The following is an 18,461-nucleotide window of genomic DNA, read 5'->3' on the forward strand; positions in this document are numbered from 1 at the left end:
GAGTGTCTGTGCTTCGGGATGCACGCTTATTCAAGATTGGATAAGTTTATATTTGAAATAGATTGTGAAACCTACAATGCTAAATGAGTCGTCAGTTTATTTTAAAGTTGAGCAATGCTGATAATGTGCACGCGACTGTGACTAAAAAAAAGCGGCTTAAGGTGTAGCAAAAGATATTTTGCTAGCTTACATCAAAAAATTACAAAGCGTAAATGTATAAGATAAGAGCATACAGCCTTGAGCGTGTATATGTCTGTAAACTATCCGCGTAAATTATGTTCCATTAGGAAGATGTGCAAAGTCGGTTTCTCAAACGCCAAACCATTTTCTGCCCATGTTGAGTACGGTCTTGACAGAGATGCCTTCTTCGTCATCAATATCGCCAACTGTTGTGCTTTGATGAATAGGTCTTCCACTATCCACAGTTCGAAACTGTTCTCCAGCGGTATAGTTTTGCAGATTACCGATTAGGTTGTCGGAAGTTGTCATAGGTGCGTTGCGTTGGTCAAATAAAGAAGAAGCCAGAATATTATCAGTTGGTGCTGGATTAGGTGGTCTGTCTGCAGCTATATGTATAGTCTCGTCACTTTGAATGGGCATTTGGTTATCTGTATTGGCGTATGTATCCAGCACTTCCGATATTATTGATTCGGTCTCGCTATTGAGAAGAGTAAAAAGCTTAAAACAAGTTTCGGTGAAATGGGACATAAATGCTTTTCATGCCTTTACCTTTTGTCATGACGGTGTAGAGTATAGAGCGTAGTTCGGTCAAATTCTTCGTCTTCCTCCTCGTCTATATTGCCCTTCTGGCCATTCTGATGCTGCTGTCTTTTCTTTGACTGAGTGGGAATTTGCATGATATTCTTTTTGATGAAGGTCAGTTTTTCAGTTAAGTCGTCGAGTTTATCGCTCAGCAACAATTGTGCTGCTTCGATTGATATGAATGATGTACGTTTCGAATTGCCATTGTTAGCTGAGGGATTTACGATAGGTGCCGTTGCTACATCATGAGAGGTAGAAGAAGGACCGGTAACTATGGTATCATCGTCGGTATACGTTAAATCCGGTATCGACCGAAATGTGCTCAAATGATCGTAAGTAGAAGAAAATTGTGCTCCCATATGCGTTTCTTCAACAATTGTTCCTTGAAGGGTACCATGTTGGTCACTCTGTGCGTAAGTATCAGTCGGTACCTACAATCGTATTGAGAAAGAAAAAGAGCCATAAGGATACACCGAACTTTAATTTTAGGCTGTTTATTCATTATCGCTTTTTCGACCCATACCTTGCTTTTCTGTTGCGGAATCAATCTGGCGATTAGGTCGTCTGGTAGGAATTCAGCATCATTATTCTCATTATGATAATATACCGAGGAACCGAGAACATTTTCTTCGTCGATGTCATCGACAGTTACTAATGTATCCGTCTCTGTACTGCTGCTATTATTATACTGATGCTGTTGCTGCTGGTAGTCTGAGTAATAAATGCCTCTTCTATTTTTCTTGTGAAAGCTGTTGCTGTTCGCTAAAACTTTCTTCTTCTTCTTCTTTTTCGTTAGTGGTTGTTGGTGCTGTTGGTAACCAAAAGGATTTCTACTTAAAAATTGCTGGGCTGAAATACCATTGCTCTGTTCACTTAAAATAGAATCAAATTCAGAATCTCGCGGGTTTATCAAATAAGTTTGTATCTCTTCTCCTCTGTATAAAGTTTGGTCGTTATAATAAGGTGGAACGATGAGTAAGTCGTCGTCATCAGAAAGTCGAATGTTTCCTCTTCTGTTCAAACAACAGCAAAATTGAGAAAAAGAAGGTAAGTAATTCCTCCATGTCAATTCAAAGGCATGAGGTTCATTAGTAAGGACAGGCGATTGCTGCACTTGACTATTCTTGAGTCTGTTAGGTAAGCAAGGTATAGTCATTAAACATTTATATTAGCCTTAAAGTTGTAAAAGATTCTAAATCAGTGATGAAAAATGGGAAAGAGAATAAAGAACACTGAATTGGCCGTAAGGTAACTTTCACATGCTGATATAGTTGCTTTCTAAGGTATTAAAGTATTAAACGATGCGGGCCTTGTTCCTCCCCCCCCCCTCCCCACGAACATACGCAGTGATACAAAGTGGGTTACAATTCCCCCAATTTCATATCACGAATACTTTGCCTTGGAGTTGTTAAAGAATATTTCAATTTTTCACTTGCGTAATAGGCTTTCCTAGGAGAAATTGTAATTGAATATTTCATATATTTCATTAAAGGATTGTTACTGCTGCAAATGTCATTGTCAGCATCTTACCTGAGCAATTGGCGGCACCTCCTGTGTACCTTTTTTCATAACCATAATAATCATAGCTCCAACTTTGAATGCAAAGAAGCAACAACCGACAACCAACACTACTTTGTTTAAGGGACAGTTGATAAGTCAATTGAAAGGCCCTCGTCCGAGACTGAAATCGAGCAATACCTTATTCTCAGTTTAGAAGACACAGTTAGCTTGTCTAACCCCAACCTGCCTACATTTCCAACAATAGTACAATTTTGATTTTTATGCGACGAGGAGATGTCCTATCTAACTAGCAAACTTTCACAGTCAAAAGCCCCCTTCTCAGTTACTCTTGACAGGTTTTTGATAGAGTACCTTTACGTTTCCTTTACGATAATCTTATTCTCCGTATGTTATTCGTATTAATGATATGATACCCAGCTTGCAGTTTAGGGGAAAGGGTTTGGCTAGAAGGGAGGATGTGAAAGGCGTCAAAGTCTTTTTATTCCATTTTTCGTAATTTGAAAGCGGCTTGCCATATTCTTCATAACTTGGAGAGTAGCAACTGTTGTCTCGAGCCGTAGCATTATTCTTCTTTATCTCATCGCAAGCTTTAACTTTCCTCCTCTCTGTAGAAGTAGTAAGGATATTATAGATGCGCGTGTACAACAAGTTCATACAACGTTGGTTTTAGAATTAGCACGTAGGTTAAGGGAAATTCCACAAATGCTAGTACTGCCACCAAAATTATATATATAGCAATAACGAAGGGTGAACGAAGCAGTGCCAGTTAATCCCCTTCTTTTGTCTTAAAAAAAACCGTAACAGAATATTACTATGTAGCAACACAGTTTTCTTGCCACTTATCGTTTGTGTAGTCCAAGAGGAAAAATACTGATTGGCTTCATCCATACACTGCTATCTTTATGAACCATCATTAGCCGAACAATCCTTTTCTTCAAAAGATTAAGAGTGAACCTCTCCATATAACTGATACCGTACCATTCTTAAAAAATACTACTTTGTGTTGATTCTGTTACAGGTTCGTATATCAGAATATTGTACCCAATTGCATATTATAGCTTAAGCACCATGAATATTAATGAATATCCCATCAAATCGGCCAAATGAGACATAGTGACCAGTTTCTGCCATGTCAGATTAGTTGAGATGTTAAATAAGTGATCCGTATTCTGTTTTGGCATATTGTTTGATTTATACATGTATATATACAAGGTTTTTCAATAGAAGTTTATTCAAGCTTTTTCATTTCTTTCTTCCTTTTTTCTACACTGTTGGTTATATCGACGTCTCGCTCTCGATCGTGCAGTTTACATAACAGATTGATTACTTGACTGTAGACTCCTTTCTTTAATCGGTTTCCATCTTTGCTTCTGATTTGAGATCTTCTTCAACTCCACGAATATAAAGCACATTGTTACATCTGCGCAAAAAAATAATGAAAGTATAAACCTTGCATTAATTCGATGCCGAGATAAAAAGGGCACAATTAGAAATACGTCTGTCGCCATTACCTGATCAAAACTTCACCTAGTGTACCCACAGACACACCATTTTGGAATTCTTCTGTATTTGCCAACTGATGCAAGAAAGAGAACAGGGTTAAGACTCGAACACAGATACGCGTAATTGTAGAGCATTACTTACTTGAAGGTTCATATAATTATCTACAGAGACAAGGTAGCCATGATATTCACCACCCCACTTCAACTTTACAGCTACTGGTTTGCCGGTAAGATCGTTGAGAAAAGGCTTAGGATTTACGGGAACAAACTAGCAATGAAAGAGAAATAGAGCGCGTTAGTATTCCAAGATCAACGACTGAGATGAAGAAAGGATCGATGACTTTACAGCTGACATTTGCTTTTATAAAATGAATAAGTTTTTGAGGAAATACAAATAGAAAGGTAAAAGGAGTCTCAGCACCAGAATTGTGTGTCTTTACACCCTAATATTTTCAGACGGAGGTTTTCTTTTTTTTTTCCAGCTCCACTTTTTGTCAAATTCATAAGTATTACCGCCCTTTTTTTTGGTTATTCCAATGGGATTCTTCATGGATATGTCTTGTCATTTGGCACTCTTTTATATTTGCATCGAAATAAGAAGCTATTGTCTTGTCTGTCATCAACCTTCATATTTTTGAATAGGCAATAAACTGCAAAATTCAACAAGAATGGAAAGGAAGGAATCATCGGTTTATTACAGTGAATGAATTTTTAATCCGATCGTATTCTGAAAGCTTCTTAACATAGTACTACTACAAGTCTCAGTGTCCCGTGGCATCGAGCTCTATATAACATAGGTATTCACTCAGATGTACGATTCCGAATGTTTCTTTCAGCAGCGGTAGATAAAGACTGTATAGAATTCTTTTGTAGCTATCGTTTTCCTAGAGCAGGCCTGATTCGTAAGATGTTTAGTTTGAAAAGCTTTTGTACCATACTTGATTTATCGTGTCGTAGTATAATCGATAAGATCAAATGAAACGTACGAAGCTTTTTTTTTACCTTCCTTAATGTTCATTAGATGTATAGGTTAACCTGCCAATTGTCTGATTATTGCAAAATAAAAACAACGTTTGCCTGACAACGTTCCAGTCCTTCTACATTATTAAAAATTTATAAGCATAAGTGTCGACTAAAAGCAAGGCTGTAGAGTTTTGAAATCAGCTTGGAATAGACAAAGAAGATGCCGGTGACTTGAACAACAACAATCCTTTCGTAAAAGAACATTTGATATTGCTTTTTCCAGCTTGGAATAGACAAAGAAGATGCCGGTGACTTAAACAACAACAATCTTTTCGTAAAAGAACATTTGATATTGCTTTTTCCAGCATGTAATGGTAAAAGGGCAATTTTTAGGTCATAAGGGTATCATGTATGATAATACTAGGTCAACTTGTTGAATATGATTTCTTTTCACTCAGATACTTTATATTATAGAATAATCTGAAGACTTGGGGAAACTTCAAAGCGAGTCATTTGTTCCCTTTTGTTTGTGTTTGACCTTGTCAAGAGATACATAGTGTTGATTAATATGCTACGAAATACGCCACCATTTATTGTGGCCTATCAAAGGACGGGTCAGCATGTATGCAAGCGTATAGTAAGCTCCTTTGATCTATCGGATGGGTAATGTATCACTGATCAGCGAGCAGAACAGTAACAATAGGAAAGAATGATCAATACATAAAAAGAAAAAAAGGTAATTTTGGACCTCCTTTTTTGACCTCGAAAATCAGCATTAATCAAGCAAACAATGGTAGAATAGCATAAGGTTTTGATAGAAACGGCATAAATAAGAAATATTTGTGAGTGTGCTTGTGAGTATGTGTAAGTGTGTGTGTGTGTGTGTGTGTGTGTACGTGTACAACTTGAAAACGAGAAATGAACGTAATCCAAATGACTTTTGGGCTCTTCTGTTTAACGTGATATGAGAAACATGCATTTTTCAGACATTCAGATCAAGGAAAAAAAAAATGTTTTCTGTTTTGCACACATTGCTTGAGTGATCTTACAATTGCAGAAAGAGAATGCATTTATCAAGTTTTAGTCTTTTCTTTTGTCATCCACTTTACAATTCTCGCCCCTTACTATTTCCCTTTTCTTCTTTTTTTCCTTATTTTTTTCATCTGAATCCCTGTACCTTCTTTATTTATCCTTTTTTACTAACTTGATAACTCTTCAAGTACTGACTCTGATAATGATGATAGATGACAGTTATGGACCGCCCAATGTTATTGTTACGTTAGACAATTGTAAAGTACCAACGAAGCGAAGGTTATCACAAGCCGAATCATCTTCAAACAAAATACCGAGAAGACGAAAGCGTTTCAACAGTGTCGGATCAACCAGTATCCCGAGAGGATACGATGAAAATGAAATGTTGGAACAAAAAGATGACACATATCATTCTCTTTCGACAACGACCACAAAGCAAGACGGCTCGACATCGCAAACAAGCCGGTGGCCCTGCCATACATGTGTACTCTTTAACGAGTCGCCGTATTTTGCCGCACTATTCGGCGAGAATTTCAGCGAATCCAAAGATTTTATTGTCTACTTACCATCGACGTTCATAAAACGTTCAGCGTTAGACAGTATTCTGAAATACATGTATACACTGACTATCCAGAAACCCAAAAGTTTGAAAGAGCTGTGTGATATGTATTCTGCTGCCGACTATCTAGGAATGGATAAATTATGTACCACCTTAACGGAATTACTGAATGAGGCGGTTCATCACTGTGTGTGTTATTGTACTGCTTCATGCATCGAATCAGTACCTGAATTGTTTCTTTTCAGTCGCACTCGTGCTGTGCAACTCCAAGACGAGAAAATGGCCAAGATGACGCAGAAAGTAATTTCTGTCCTCGCCAATGACCCTGAAAAGACGTTGTCTACGTATTGGTCGAGTCGTCACATGGCTTCCCTTTTGACACGACTGCCAGCAGACGTGAGTCAGGCGTTATCACAGAAAGTGCTTTATCGTGTGAATAAATCCAATGCAATTGAATCCCTTTATGCGTGCTTCACAGCGTCCAACTCGCTCTCCGTGACAGATCCCCTTCTTTCTTGGAGCAAACCGCTGCATGCAACACTCACGTCTGTCCAGTCTCGTGCAACAAGAATAATTGCCCGCCATTTTGACTTTTACTGCTGTCAATATCCCGCTCTTTTATCATGCATTGATGGGATCACCTATTCCATCGAGTTTTTGGAATATCTATTGTTGCATATATTGGAAGATCAAATGGATTGCAGCAATGTAGGCAAATTATATCAGGGCATCGTCTGCGACCTAATGACCCGACATGCTGTTCAATACAATGAGCAAGTCAAGCATATCTTGAACGTTGCCAAAGTGATGATTACACATTATATTACAAGACGCATCAGTGATATACGCAGAGAAAAAGGGTTAGATGAATTGGAGAAGCCTGTTTTGAAGCAATTAGCTGATGGTAAGGTGATAAATTTAGGGGAAAAAAAAAAAAAAAAAAAAAGAGGGAGACGAGCGGTACTGTATCTTGGGGGAGGTGGGGGGGGAGCCTACACAGACACATACATAGACATACTAAGCCGCGTTGTATTGTTGGTTTTCCTATTATCTTAGAACTGGGTGTGCGACCCAAATCACTTATTAGCTCAAGCCATCCTTTATTTCATCGTGGATTATTTTCATTCTTCTTGCCTGCCATTCCAACATTACAACCCTCGTCCTCCTCCGCTTACACTCGCAGAAGTCTGTCCCGACACTCATCCCTCTCAACTACAACCCATACCACCCTACGATGTGCAAGTTTACCTGTGAGATCTACACCGGACAGTCGGTATAGCACCCTTACTTCGACAAGGACCAGCAGCAGTTCTTTCACAGGTCAATTGACGAAATGGTTCAGGAAACTTAGCCATAGAAACCATACATCTACAAATCGATTATCTAATCGAACATTATCCACCTCCACAGCTCAGACAAGCATGTCTGCTCATTCTTCTTCATGGTCACACATCAACCTCACCACTACCTCTACGTCAAAAATAAAGAGAGAAAAACCAGTCATTTCCTTCTCGACGATAAAACGAAAAAAGCCCTCCGAAAATAGCGCCCAGCAACAAGTGAGTGCGCCTCTTGTTGGAATGCATAGAAGAGTTCAACTGAACCGCCGACCTACATTGACGGTGGGTACAGTTGCATTTGTCGGACATGTCAATTTTGCAGAAGGTATATGGATCGGTGTGGAGCTTGATAGGAGAGGTAAACCAGAGCAAACGAGATGAGTAAGAGGCAACGGTTCATCATTTAGGCTGACTGTAGTTGGGTTTATCTATCTATTTATATGAATTGCAATAGTTGGGAAAAATGACGGTTCTGTAGATGGTTATCGCTATTTTGCAACATCTCCTAATCGAGGAGTCTTTGTTCGACCTGAAGATGTATCACCCGTCCTTTAAAGCACTATACAATACCATGCAGTTTATACCACTATCCTTACGAGTACGCCTTTTTTTTTTTTTTTTACTTTTTGGTCATGCTTCTTTTATGTGCCGTTCTACTATGTATGCCGCGTTTATATACCTCATCTTCCCTTTCCTTCTTGCCAGGCTGAAGATGGTTGAGTTAAGTAATACTAATATATGAACATAACTTTGTCTGTAACCTTTATCTGCAAAAATGAAACAACTCGATCAACAGAAGCAATATGATTTTGGCGCTTTTTCTGCTGCCCAATATGCACTTTTTCTTTTTTCAGAAAGATCTACACTAGAGGAAAAGCTTTTATCCGGACTTCATTTCTTAACTAGAAAAAATCTTTTCGAAAATGTGTGTTTAGTCGTTTCCAAATAGAATGCTTGGAGGAACAATTGTCCTTTATGCGTCTACGTTATATATCTGCTTTCGCTTGTTTTTTCCCGGGGGGGGAGGGGGTTTACAGCGTTTTCTGATCCAACAAAGAAGCCAACCTGTCATTGAAAAAGGTTCTGTTTATTGTCGACTGGCAAATAACGACTTCCGTGATGGCTTTGGAAAGAAAAAATAAGAAGAAACCAAACAAACAACGCTTAAGGCTGCTAAGTGTAGTGGGATCAAAATATCCGCGAAATAACGACTCTCAACGGCTATGTAAAATGATAGGGTTGTTGCTTAGTTGGTACAAGTTCTTGGCAACAGATAATTTGAAAGTCCTTTTTCCTGAGGTTGATTTGCTGTCCCCTTTAAGTTGAATGGGAAAATGGTACCATTGTCCTTGGAAGACCTGAGACCTTTCGAATAAAGTGTGTACACGCCATCCTATTGGTGGGGGGATAGCATGTGCAGTGAAGCCTACTAAATAGAAAATTTTTAGAAAAAGCGCGTTTAAAAAAGAAAAATACACTTTTATCTCAGCCATATTTTAGGCTGGTTTACTTGGTCAAATGTCATTGAGTTTGAGAAGAAATACACGCGACCGAGGAGTGGTTGGCAACAGCGTTGACTGACAACAAATGAGAATGATTAATTTGGATATGTATTTGACGATAATTAAAATGTTTACACCAAAGTATATATTTGTACATTGAAAAAGTGCTCGCTCATATTCCAAAAAGCCTTAAAAAGGAAAAAAGATATATATTTGATAACCCGTGCCTAACGTGGATTTTTTTTATGGCTGATTTCTTTTTTTATATACTTTACACAGCAAGCTTATCTATCTATTGTTTAATCCCAAAATTGCTGTCTCAACGGGTTATTGACGCTCATTACCCTTTTTAAAAAAGTACTGACTCCTATTACCGCATTCGTTCGGATCAAGAAAGAAAATTGTGACAACGTTTTTATGGGTGATTGAATCATCACAGAAAAACATCACTGCTGTTGCAGTCCGATAAGGCTTGATTTTGTTTTGAGATGCTTTTTTGCAACTAATTGGAGGGTATACCACAGCTTTTTATTGGTTACACTTAGACAAAAGGCGGGATCTGAATTATGAATAAATGATGAAGGTCTTTGGGCTGAGGCCAAAGAAAAAAAATGAGGGAGGATGGAAAAAAAAAAAATCAAAAATGGGTAGGGGGGGGGGAAGAGGAAACCCAAAAGCGGCATTTAGTATTTTATTTCCTTTTTTCTAAACTTCTTTTTCGACCTTTGAACAATAAACGCCATTTCCTCTCTCTTTTTAATAAATTCTCACCTTTTCTTTTTTCTTTTAACCTTTTTGTCTTCCTCAAATTTCATTTGCTTTGATTGTCGAGAAAAGAAACGGTAAATTGATGAAGAAAACCGATTGATTTCAAACTAAATGTGTGTATTTTGAATATTAACAAAACGATGGCTACCCCTTCTTCCCAATCTAGCAACAACGCATTATGTTTGAAGCGATACCTATAAAATATCTTTCGCTACTGATTTTAGTAGTGCAAAACAGTGCTCTTATTCTTATGATGCGCTATACTCGAGCCAATGTTCAGCAAGATAAATTGTATCTGGCTTCCACCGCCGTGGTGATGAGTGAAGTGATTAAAACAGTAACATGTCTTTTTGTGCTTTACTTCAGTCCAGCAGCTCCAAAACGTTCATTGAGAAGACTCTGCAAATTACTGAACCGCGAACTGATTTTAAAATGGAGAGAAACCGCCAAACTAGCATTTCCTGCCGTATTGTATCTTATTCAGGTAAACAATGATCAACGATTTTAGATCAGATTTTGTAACTTTTTTTTTATTTTTTTTTTTTATTTTTTTTTTTCTCTTCACATGAGATGTATTCAACTAATAATGTATCTCTTTTTGATATAAATAGAATAATCTTCAATACGTGGCAGCTTCCAACCTTGATGCAGCTACATTCCAAGTGACTTATCAACTCAAAATCCTGACAACCGCCTTTTTCAGCGTGGTCATTTTAAAGAAAAATCTCACGAAATTGAAATGGGCAGCTTTAGCCCTTTTGACTGTTGGTATTGCTCTTGTTGTATTACCCGAGAGTGCATCAGCTGCCTTCATTGCTTACATCGTTGGAAGCAGTACCTCTACAGATGCTTCAGCAGAAGAAACCAGAAAAGCAGTTGAAGCAGTAACCACTGGTAATCAGTCGAATTTAGAAGGTTTCATTGCCGTCTTAGCAGCTTGTCTGTTGTCCGGTTTAGCGGGCGTTTACTTTGAAAAGATCCTCAAGGCACCTGCTTCCACTCCTTCTCATAAACCTGTTCCTACGGAAGATTGGTCGTCTGACGATGAAGAAGAAGTCAAAAGAGCCATGATTACAGAAAAAGAAGATATTGACGATGAAGACGAGGATGCATCTAATAACAATGGTGCAGGCAGTAACAACAACAACAACAACAACAACAGTAATAACAACGCTATCTGGATCCGTAACATCCAAATGTCTATTTTCTCCGTCTTGTTGGGCTTAGTCTTTGTTGTGATGTTACAAGATGGAGTGACTATTGCCGAAAAGGGCTTTTTTGTTAATTACACTTGTTTGACCTGGGTAGTCATCTTTATCCAAGCTTTGGGTGGTTTGATTGTCGCTCTTGTCGTGAAATACGCTGATAACATCTTGAAGGGATTCGCCACCAGTATCAGTATCATCTTGTCTTCAGTCATCAGTGTGTGGATTTTCAACTTTACTTTTTCAGGCGCCTTCCTGCTGGGTGCGGCTTTAGTGATATACGCAACCTATTTATATGGTTTGTAATACCCTTGTACACAAAGAAGCAGAAAACAAAAAACGAATCTAAACCTAGTTGGCACACATACACATATATATACATATATATGTATATATACACACACACACACACACACACACACACACACACACACACACGTAAACACGTACGCACACGCACAAAACATTTGCTATATTTAAAACACCTCAAGCCTTCCTTCTGTACAGTAACTTTAAACAATACCCAGTTCTTTTATTATTTATATTGATCCTTATTACTGCTCTTACTACTACTACTACTACTTCTACTACTACTATCATCATCGTTATTACTGCAACTAGTGCACTTTGCTTCAAATATTCACGTTCTTTAATTTATATTCTCCTTTCCTTACCCTTGTTATTTGAAAGAAAATACCACCGTACCATATCCATCATTAAACAAGAAGGAAATCATTTGATTTCTACACTTACATTTAGTGATGGTAAAAGTAATTCCGCTTACTTTACTTTACTTTCCTGGGAAAAGGGCAAAAGCGGTATGCATCCAATAAGTTGATTTTTTCAACAGCACGTTAACAGCATCGCTCCTATACAGTTTTTGGAAAATGGCTGTGCTTATTAACCAACAAGCTCCTACATGCTCATTTAACTTGTTTATCACCCATAATAATATCTTGCTCCAGGACATGTTCAAGCAATGATATACTGCACTGTCTTCAAAAAAGGCAGAGTAGCTTTTCAGTTGAATGGAAAAAGTCTGGAAATAGACTGGGTAGCCATTTCCCTATTTGACTTCCCATACTTATATGCTTTTTTATGCGATTTGAAACACAGGTCTAAACTCGAACAAAAAACGCGCGAGCCGCCATCCGAGAATCGGGGATCAAAAAGGAAAAGAGAAAAAAAAAAGGAACCACAGTCCCCTCTTGCCTTTTTTATTTATCTAAAAATTTATATGATTTTAGGCAAAATACAAGCAATGATAAACGCAATTCTGTGTTTTGCTATTCTCAATGAAAAGAAAAACTAAAATTCAAGATGCGTTCAAAAAAAAAAAAAGAAAAAAAAAATTAAATGCTTTCTTTGTTGGAAAAAAAACATGTGCGTGCAATTTATTAATTTCATTTGACAGGAAAAGCCGTTTATATTAGTGGGCTTGGCCCTTTCCCTTTTTCCCATTTCAAATTCAAGTACAATGAGAAAGTTAAAAACATTTCAAACCCAGTTAAATATAACAAAAGAAGTACTGAATTTAGCACGGTCCTTGTGTAGCGCCGCGAATGTCCAATGCTTTTTTTAACTTTCTGGTGTAAACAATAATGGAAACGATTAGTTTAGTTTTTTAATTTTTTTTTTAATTTTCTCTTTCCGCTTTTTATTCCATCTTCTTTCTATATTTTACCGTTCACTTATTAAGAGCAGGCTTTTCTTCTAAGTGGTGGTGAACCTTACTATTACAGATTCATCCTTTATTTAGCTTCTAGTGTCTAACAATGAAGCTGTCAAAAGTCCGTAACGTAACGTTGCATGTGTTACTATTTATTCAAATCTATTCTTGCCAGGTCGCACATGCTCGACCAAATGGCACTATGGATCGTAGCAGTAACTTGATTGAAAGCAAAACGGATAAAGATCAAATACCAACACTGAGCCCAAGTATGACAGACTTTGAACCTACTGTAAGTTTTGAACCTAGTTTTTAATGTTGGGTGAGAGAAGGGAAAGAAATGTAAGTTGACAGGAGCACTAAATCAATGAAACATATTTCTATAATGTCTAAAGGTATCAGTAGATAAGACCATGTCAGTAGAAATGAATGCCAAGTCATCACCGCTCGCACCTCTTTCCTCTTTGACAGAGGAAGTATCGGAAGCACCACCATCATCACCTTCTCCTCCTTCCTCGTCTGAGGAACGACCTTCAAAGTCGGCAGATGATGTTGAAGAAGCCTCAGCAAACACCAGCTCGAAAGTATCTGTAAAATCCGCAACTAAAGATGATTCGAGTATCAGTACAAAAGACGATAGTTCAACTGAAGTGCATCCATCATCCGTCCCGATCGAAGAGAAGCCAACTAAAGATCAGGAATTGCCAACAAGCACCTCTTCTGGTTCTGAATCCGCTGCATCACCTGCTCCAACGAAGCCGAAGGACGGTAGTCATGCTGCTTCTGTCACAACTGACGATGACACCACGAACACTCCAGTTTCTTCACGTTCCAAATCCTCAAAGAGAACAGAAGCCATCCCAGATCCAGAGCCAACACCGGCAACATCTGCACCTCCAATGCCAACAGAGACACCTTCTATGACACCAACTATAGATGAGCAAACGCCTACTGCTATTAGCTCCTCAGAGAGCTCTGAAAAAGTTCCGACAGAGACGACTACGGCTGAAAGCTCTTCCTCTGAAACGAATACGGTTGTTCCAACAAGCAGTATCATTTCTCCTACCTCATCCATTAGTGAAAGCTCAGTCACACCTACGGAAACATCGACGACCTCGAGGGAAGAAACAAGCAGTAGTACTCGTGAAAGTGCGACCAGCCAAACTGAAACACCTACTAGTTCAGGAACGCCATCTGATATTCCATCTACCACCTCAGTTTCGCCTTCCACTTTACCTCCTACTTCGTCTTCCACGTTACCTCCTCCTTCATCTTCAATGTTACCTTCTTCGTCTTCAATGTTGCCTTCTTCATCTTCATTGTTACCTTCCTCGTCTTCAATGTTGCCTTCCTCGTCATCAATGTTGCCTTCTTCGTCTTTATTGTTGCCTTCTTCATCTTCATTGTTGCCTTCTTCGTCTTCAATGTTGCCTTCTTCGTCTTCAATGTTGCCTTCCTCGTCTTCAATGTTGCCTTCCTCGTCTGTCACGTTGATTTCTTCTTCGTCTGCCGCGTTGCCTACTTCTTCCTCTTCGCGCTTCTCCTACACCTCTTCTGCCTCTGCTTCTTCTTCTTCAACATCAGCAACAGCTTCACCCACTCCTTCTCATCCTGTAGATCCATCGCCCAAGAAGAACAATGCTGGTACCATCGCTGGTGCCGTCGTAGGCGGTGTAGTAGGATTAGCGCTTATTGGTGCGGCACTCGCCTTTTTGTACCGTAGACATAAAAGGCATAATAAGCCTATCAAAAATGAAATGGCAACAGCACCTACACCATCAGCATCTGTAAAACCCATGAATAATGACTATATGATAGATGCCGATGCTACCGACAACGATTTCCTGACTCGCCATCAACAACAAACGGGTTATCCTTCTGTAGCTGCTGCAGGTGCCGGTGCTGCTTTGGGCGCTGCTGGTTCAGCCACCAACGACGATGCATTAGCATCGCCTTACTATGCCCCTGCCACCTATCCTACTGAACATGGCGTTGCCTATGCCACCGATAATAACTATTATGCGCCTGCGGACGGCAATGGTTATTATGATGGTCAACAACCGCATCAGTATGTCAATGACGACTATTACAACAACAATTATTATGCTAACGAAGGCTACCCTAATGATACAAATTATAACGATCATTCGCTTTATCCTATGCCTGTGCCAGGCAATGAGAACAATTACAGTGACAGTCATCGGTATGAAACTGCCCCCTCTCCTCATGAACGTTATTATGGTTATCCTCAGCAACAACAACAACAGCAACATTTCATGAGTAGTAATCAATCGGAAGCTGGATACCTGTCTCATGCGTCAGGATCAGCCATGACGGATAATCTTGGTAACAAGCCCAATGTTAAAGATGACGACAATGGAGCTTTTACTACAAAGCCTAACGCACTCTAAACTACAATGAAGGCATGCATATATACACTCATATATAGGTTATATGCGGTGTGTATATCTCTTTAGACTTTTTTTTTTTATTACTTTTTAAATTAATCTTTTATTATTTTTTGTACTTTTGCCCTTAAATTGCCCATTTTTGTAATAATCAAAACACATACAGTCCTATATGCATGAATATATTTATACATGTATTTAACAATCTTTAATAAATAATTGGTTGAGCCTATTCTAATTCTTTTTTCTTTTGTACAGTAACTGACTGCTGTCAGTTGTTTTTGTCTTTTTTTATTTTTACGTCATGGTGGTCAGTTGCATTGATCGGCTAATGAAAAAAAAGCTTAATTCTTCTATCTTTTGTGGAGGCAGAAAAAGAAGCCCCCCTTCCTTTCAACTAAAACGTAGAATAACAAGTCGTAGAGAACACTATTAAAACATGTCGAATAAAGAGGTACAACGTTTTATGTCAATCGAGCAGCCAAACTCTTTTCAGAAATAGAGGGACTCACTTTCGTAATTTGTATGACCTGCTAGGAATCTCCTTGTCTAAAGTTTGGTAAGTGAAGATGCAGTGCATTTCAAACCACAAGAAAATCATAAAAAGTCGGACAGACAGCATTACTTATACATAATAGCTTGTGCTATTCAGGATTGTTTACAAAAGAATGATTTTCAAGAATCCAAGTGCAAAAGTCAGTTAGCAGCTCTAGATAATTGCTGCAAATCGCTGTTAGCACAAGGCGGCAAAAGTGTTTGCTGTCCGGAAAGGAAATATAAGAACATGCAAAACGATAAAGACAGTCAACAGTCATGATAATAAGCACCTATACTTTCTCGATATCTACGCTTATTTGGGAAGTTTTTTTTTTTTGTTTTTTTTTTGTAACAGCGTGTCCTAATGACGTAAAATAGCAAATAATAACGATAATTTCTCTTTTTTTTTTTTTTTTTTTTTTTTTTTTTTTTTTGCCTTTCAAATAAAAAACGTTTTTTATTTTTTTAATTCTAAATCGTTTATTTCATTTTGAAACAGTTTTTATCAAACCAAATGCATTTTATTCTCTTTCACTTCTAATTTTTCATTTTGTATCTTTACACATCACTATTCAAGCTCATCAACTGACATTTTCGATCTCTGCCATGTCCGAAGATTCACCCACATTGCCACTGCCCACAGAGAAAGGCGTGAATGGTCCTTTTCCTGTCGAGCTTTTATTATCCGTATTTACTTATTTAGACGGTATTACTCTGTCCACTTGCAGTGAAGTATGTCGGCAATGGTATCAACTTATTCATCATTATGACGACCTAATATGGCCACATGCATGCCGTCGAGACTTTGAAGGAGTTACCATTCGACGTTTTTGGTCTTTGCAATTCCCTGATCCAGCAACGTCAACCATGTTAGCAAACAAAAGAACTTGGCAAGACATGTACCGAATTAGTAGAAACTGGTATACAGGTCATTGTAAAGCATATTATCCACGAATAAATACCGCCAGAAGCAACAAGAACAGCAGCTGCAATAGCAGCTCTTTAACTCCTTGTACCGTTATTGGATCACCTCAAGAACAAGGGATGTTTACTACTTTAACTCTATCTTTAAATGGTAAAATAATCCGTTCAAATCCAAATTACCACCATCATCACTCAAATCGACACCACCAACGACCACATCCAAATTTAATGATTCAGTCTCCATATACGCACGAGAAAAGCTTTCTACAACCTATGACCAACAATCTAGAGGAGCAACAGCACCCATTTCATTCTATTGTTTGTCATTATACCTGTCCGACCTCCAACTTACTAGTCACAGGCGAGTTGAATGGTACTGTCGCCGTTTGGGATCTGTTTACCAAGAAACTGATCAGACGATGGACAAATGGACACCGCGGCAGAGTATTATGTGTCAGCATCAATCAACAAGTGGTGGTGAGTGGAGGATCCGATAATCAGATAAGAGTGTGGGATTTGAAAGACAAGCACCATCGCACCACCTCTACTTCTGACGATGACCAAGAATGGCTTTCTGCCTTGCCTTCTTTCAGAACAAAAAGACGTGGCATGATAGATATCACAACCTATTTGTCTGAAAGACATGACTGGTATCAAGGTGTCGGTGAAATTGCTATCAATGGGAACTTGGTTGCTTGTGCTCCGGATGCCTCGGGTCCTATCTTGGTCTTTTCGCTGTTAACCGGTTCTTTAGTCTATGAACTGAGACCGCCAAAACTATCCTCTTCGCATTTCATGAATACATCAGCACACGACGATCACGAAGCCATAGAAAGCACAGCATTTATACGTCTTTGTCTGACGCCTTTCTTCTTGTTGACAAAAGGAAAAGTGGCAGTGCATCGCTCCGATAGCGATCGATTAGTACCTTCAAAAGACAATGTTGTGGAGCAACGTAAACAGTATACACAAATGAATAGGAAAACAACAGTAGGCTATATAGCGAGCACAAGTACATTATTGAGTAATGAACGACCACCACCATTAGCACAAATGACTCCTTATCAATTATACCAATATTATCAGTCAAAAAACAACGATACCAGTGGTAACAGCAGTCATTTTTCTACGTCGTTCAACGACAGCGATGCCAATATACCAGTACCTCAAGTATGCGCTTGTATTAATGTATGGGACCTACGCACCGGCAAAATCATTTATCGACTTGTGCCTAAATTGGCTGAAGGAGAAATTTATCAAAACTACACCATTACGGATATACGTGTCTCGCCAGATTGTTCAAAGGTGTTTGCATCCATTGAAATTAGAGGCAGACATCATCATGAAGAGAAGCTCTATTGCTGGGATTTTGCGCTTCGTCATTTAGAAGATGAAAACCAAAAAGACTTGGAAGTGACTTATTTGGACACTACGGAAAAAGAGTTGGAGACGACTGGTAAATCATGGATTTGCTTTATGTAAAATTAGCCGTGTACAGTATCCATGCGATGCTCGAATAGGTCATCCTTTTCTCATATTATACCCTCAACAAACATTCATTTCTTGTTGTTCCTGTACATAATAAACTTCTTATCTTTTATTTTATAAACTGAAAATGATTAAAAATGATAGTATGCATTATAAATTGAAAATTGGCAGAAATAAACCGTTGATTGCTGTTTGATGGTCGTAGTCTCAATTCAATCATGGCATAAACCATTCCTCTAACCCGACAGATCCGCAAAAAAAAAAGACTCGCCTACGAAAAA

General features: G+C 38.6%; 7 protein-coding genes across 7 annotated transcripts; 5 read left to right on the forward strand and 2 right to left on the reverse strand.

Annotated features, from left to right (window-relative positions):
* Positions 1-53: 53 nt before the first annotated feature.
* Positions 54-2,095, reverse strand: BDF20DRAFT_889742 (uncharacterized protein). The gene is made up of 3 exons (XM_053082149.1): positions 1,286-2,095; positions 730-1,193; positions 54-658 (listed from the first exon to the last, which is right to left on the reverse strand). Exons 1-3 carry the CDS (start codon positions 1,916-1,918, stop codon positions 310-312), a joined length of 1,446 nt encoding a protein of 481 aa, XP_052932862.1. The 5' UTR covers positions 1,919-2,095; the 3' UTR covers positions 54-309.
* A 1,188-nt stretch (positions 2,096-3,283) lies between these two features.
* BDF20DRAFT_109664 (small nuclear ribonucleoprotein F) lies at positions 3,284-4,234 on the reverse strand. Its single transcript, XM_053074699.1, has 4 exons — positions 4,132-4,234; positions 3,928-4,053; positions 3,795-3,859; positions 3,284-3,703 (listed from the first exon to the last, which is right to left on the reverse strand). Exons 1-4 carry the CDS (start codon positions 4,138-4,140, stop codon positions 3,631-3,633), a joined length of 273 nt encoding a protein of 90 aa, XP_052932863.1. The 5' UTR covers positions 4,141-4,234; the 3' UTR covers positions 3,284-3,630.
* A 1,621-nt stretch (positions 4,235-5,855) lies between these two features.
* On the forward strand, positions 5,856-8,344 carry BDF20DRAFT_109765 (uncharacterized protein). The gene is made up of 3 exons (XM_053074700.1): positions 5,856-7,243; positions 7,396-8,037; positions 8,134-8,344. The coding sequence occupies exons 1-3, from the start codon at positions 5,983-5,985 to the stop codon at positions 8,232-8,234; spliced, it is 2,004 nt and encodes a 667-aa protein (XP_052932864.1). The 5' UTR covers positions 5,856-5,982; the 3' UTR covers positions 8,235-8,344.
* A 1,656-nt stretch (positions 8,345-10,000) lies between these two features.
* Positions 10,001-11,550, forward strand: BDF20DRAFT_889777 (nucleotide-sugar transporter-domain-containing protein). The gene is made up of 2 exons (XM_053082150.1): positions 10,001-10,433; positions 10,561-11,550. Exons 1-2 carry the CDS (start codon positions 10,128-10,130, stop codon positions 11,458-11,460), a joined length of 1,206 nt encoding a protein of 401 aa, XP_052932865.1. The 5' UTR covers positions 10,001-10,127; the 3' UTR covers positions 11,461-11,550.
* Positions 11,551-14,242: 2,692 nt separating this feature from the next.
* BDF20DRAFT_889780 (uncharacterized protein) lies at positions 14,243-15,354 on the forward strand. Its single transcript, XM_053082151.1, has one exon. It carries the CDS (start codon positions 14,248-14,250, stop codon positions 15,232-15,234), a length of 987 nt encoding a protein of 328 aa, XP_052932866.1. The 5' UTR covers positions 14,243-14,247; the 3' UTR covers positions 15,235-15,354.
* A 285-nt stretch (positions 15,355-15,639) lies between these two features.
* BDF20DRAFT_889787 (uncharacterized protein) lies at positions 15,640-16,114 on the forward strand. Its single transcript, XM_053082152.1, has 3 exons — positions 15,640-15,685; positions 15,769-15,790; positions 15,870-16,114. The coding sequence occupies exons 1-3, from the start codon at positions 15,671-15,673 to the stop codon at positions 16,046-16,048; spliced, it is 216 nt and encodes a 71-aa protein (XP_052932867.1). The 5' UTR covers positions 15,640-15,670; the 3' UTR covers positions 16,049-16,114.
* A 98-nt stretch (positions 16,115-16,212) lies between these two features.
* On the forward strand, positions 16,213-18,461 carry BDF20DRAFT_889788 (WD40-repeat-containing domain protein). Its single transcript, XM_053082153.1, has one exon. The coding sequence runs from the start codon at positions 16,375-16,377 to the stop codon at positions 18,172-18,174; it is 1,800 nt and encodes a 599-aa protein (XP_052932868.1). The 5' UTR covers positions 16,213-16,374; the 3' UTR covers positions 18,175-18,461.

The sequence above is a fragment of the Mycotypha africana genome, assembly GCF_025528875.1.
Source record: "Mycotypha africana strain NRRL 2978 chromosome Unknown BDF20scaffold_10, whole genome shotgun sequence".
NCBI lineage: Eukaryota > Fungi > Mucoromycota > Mucoromycetes > Mucorales > Mycotyphaceae > Mycotypha > Mycotypha africana.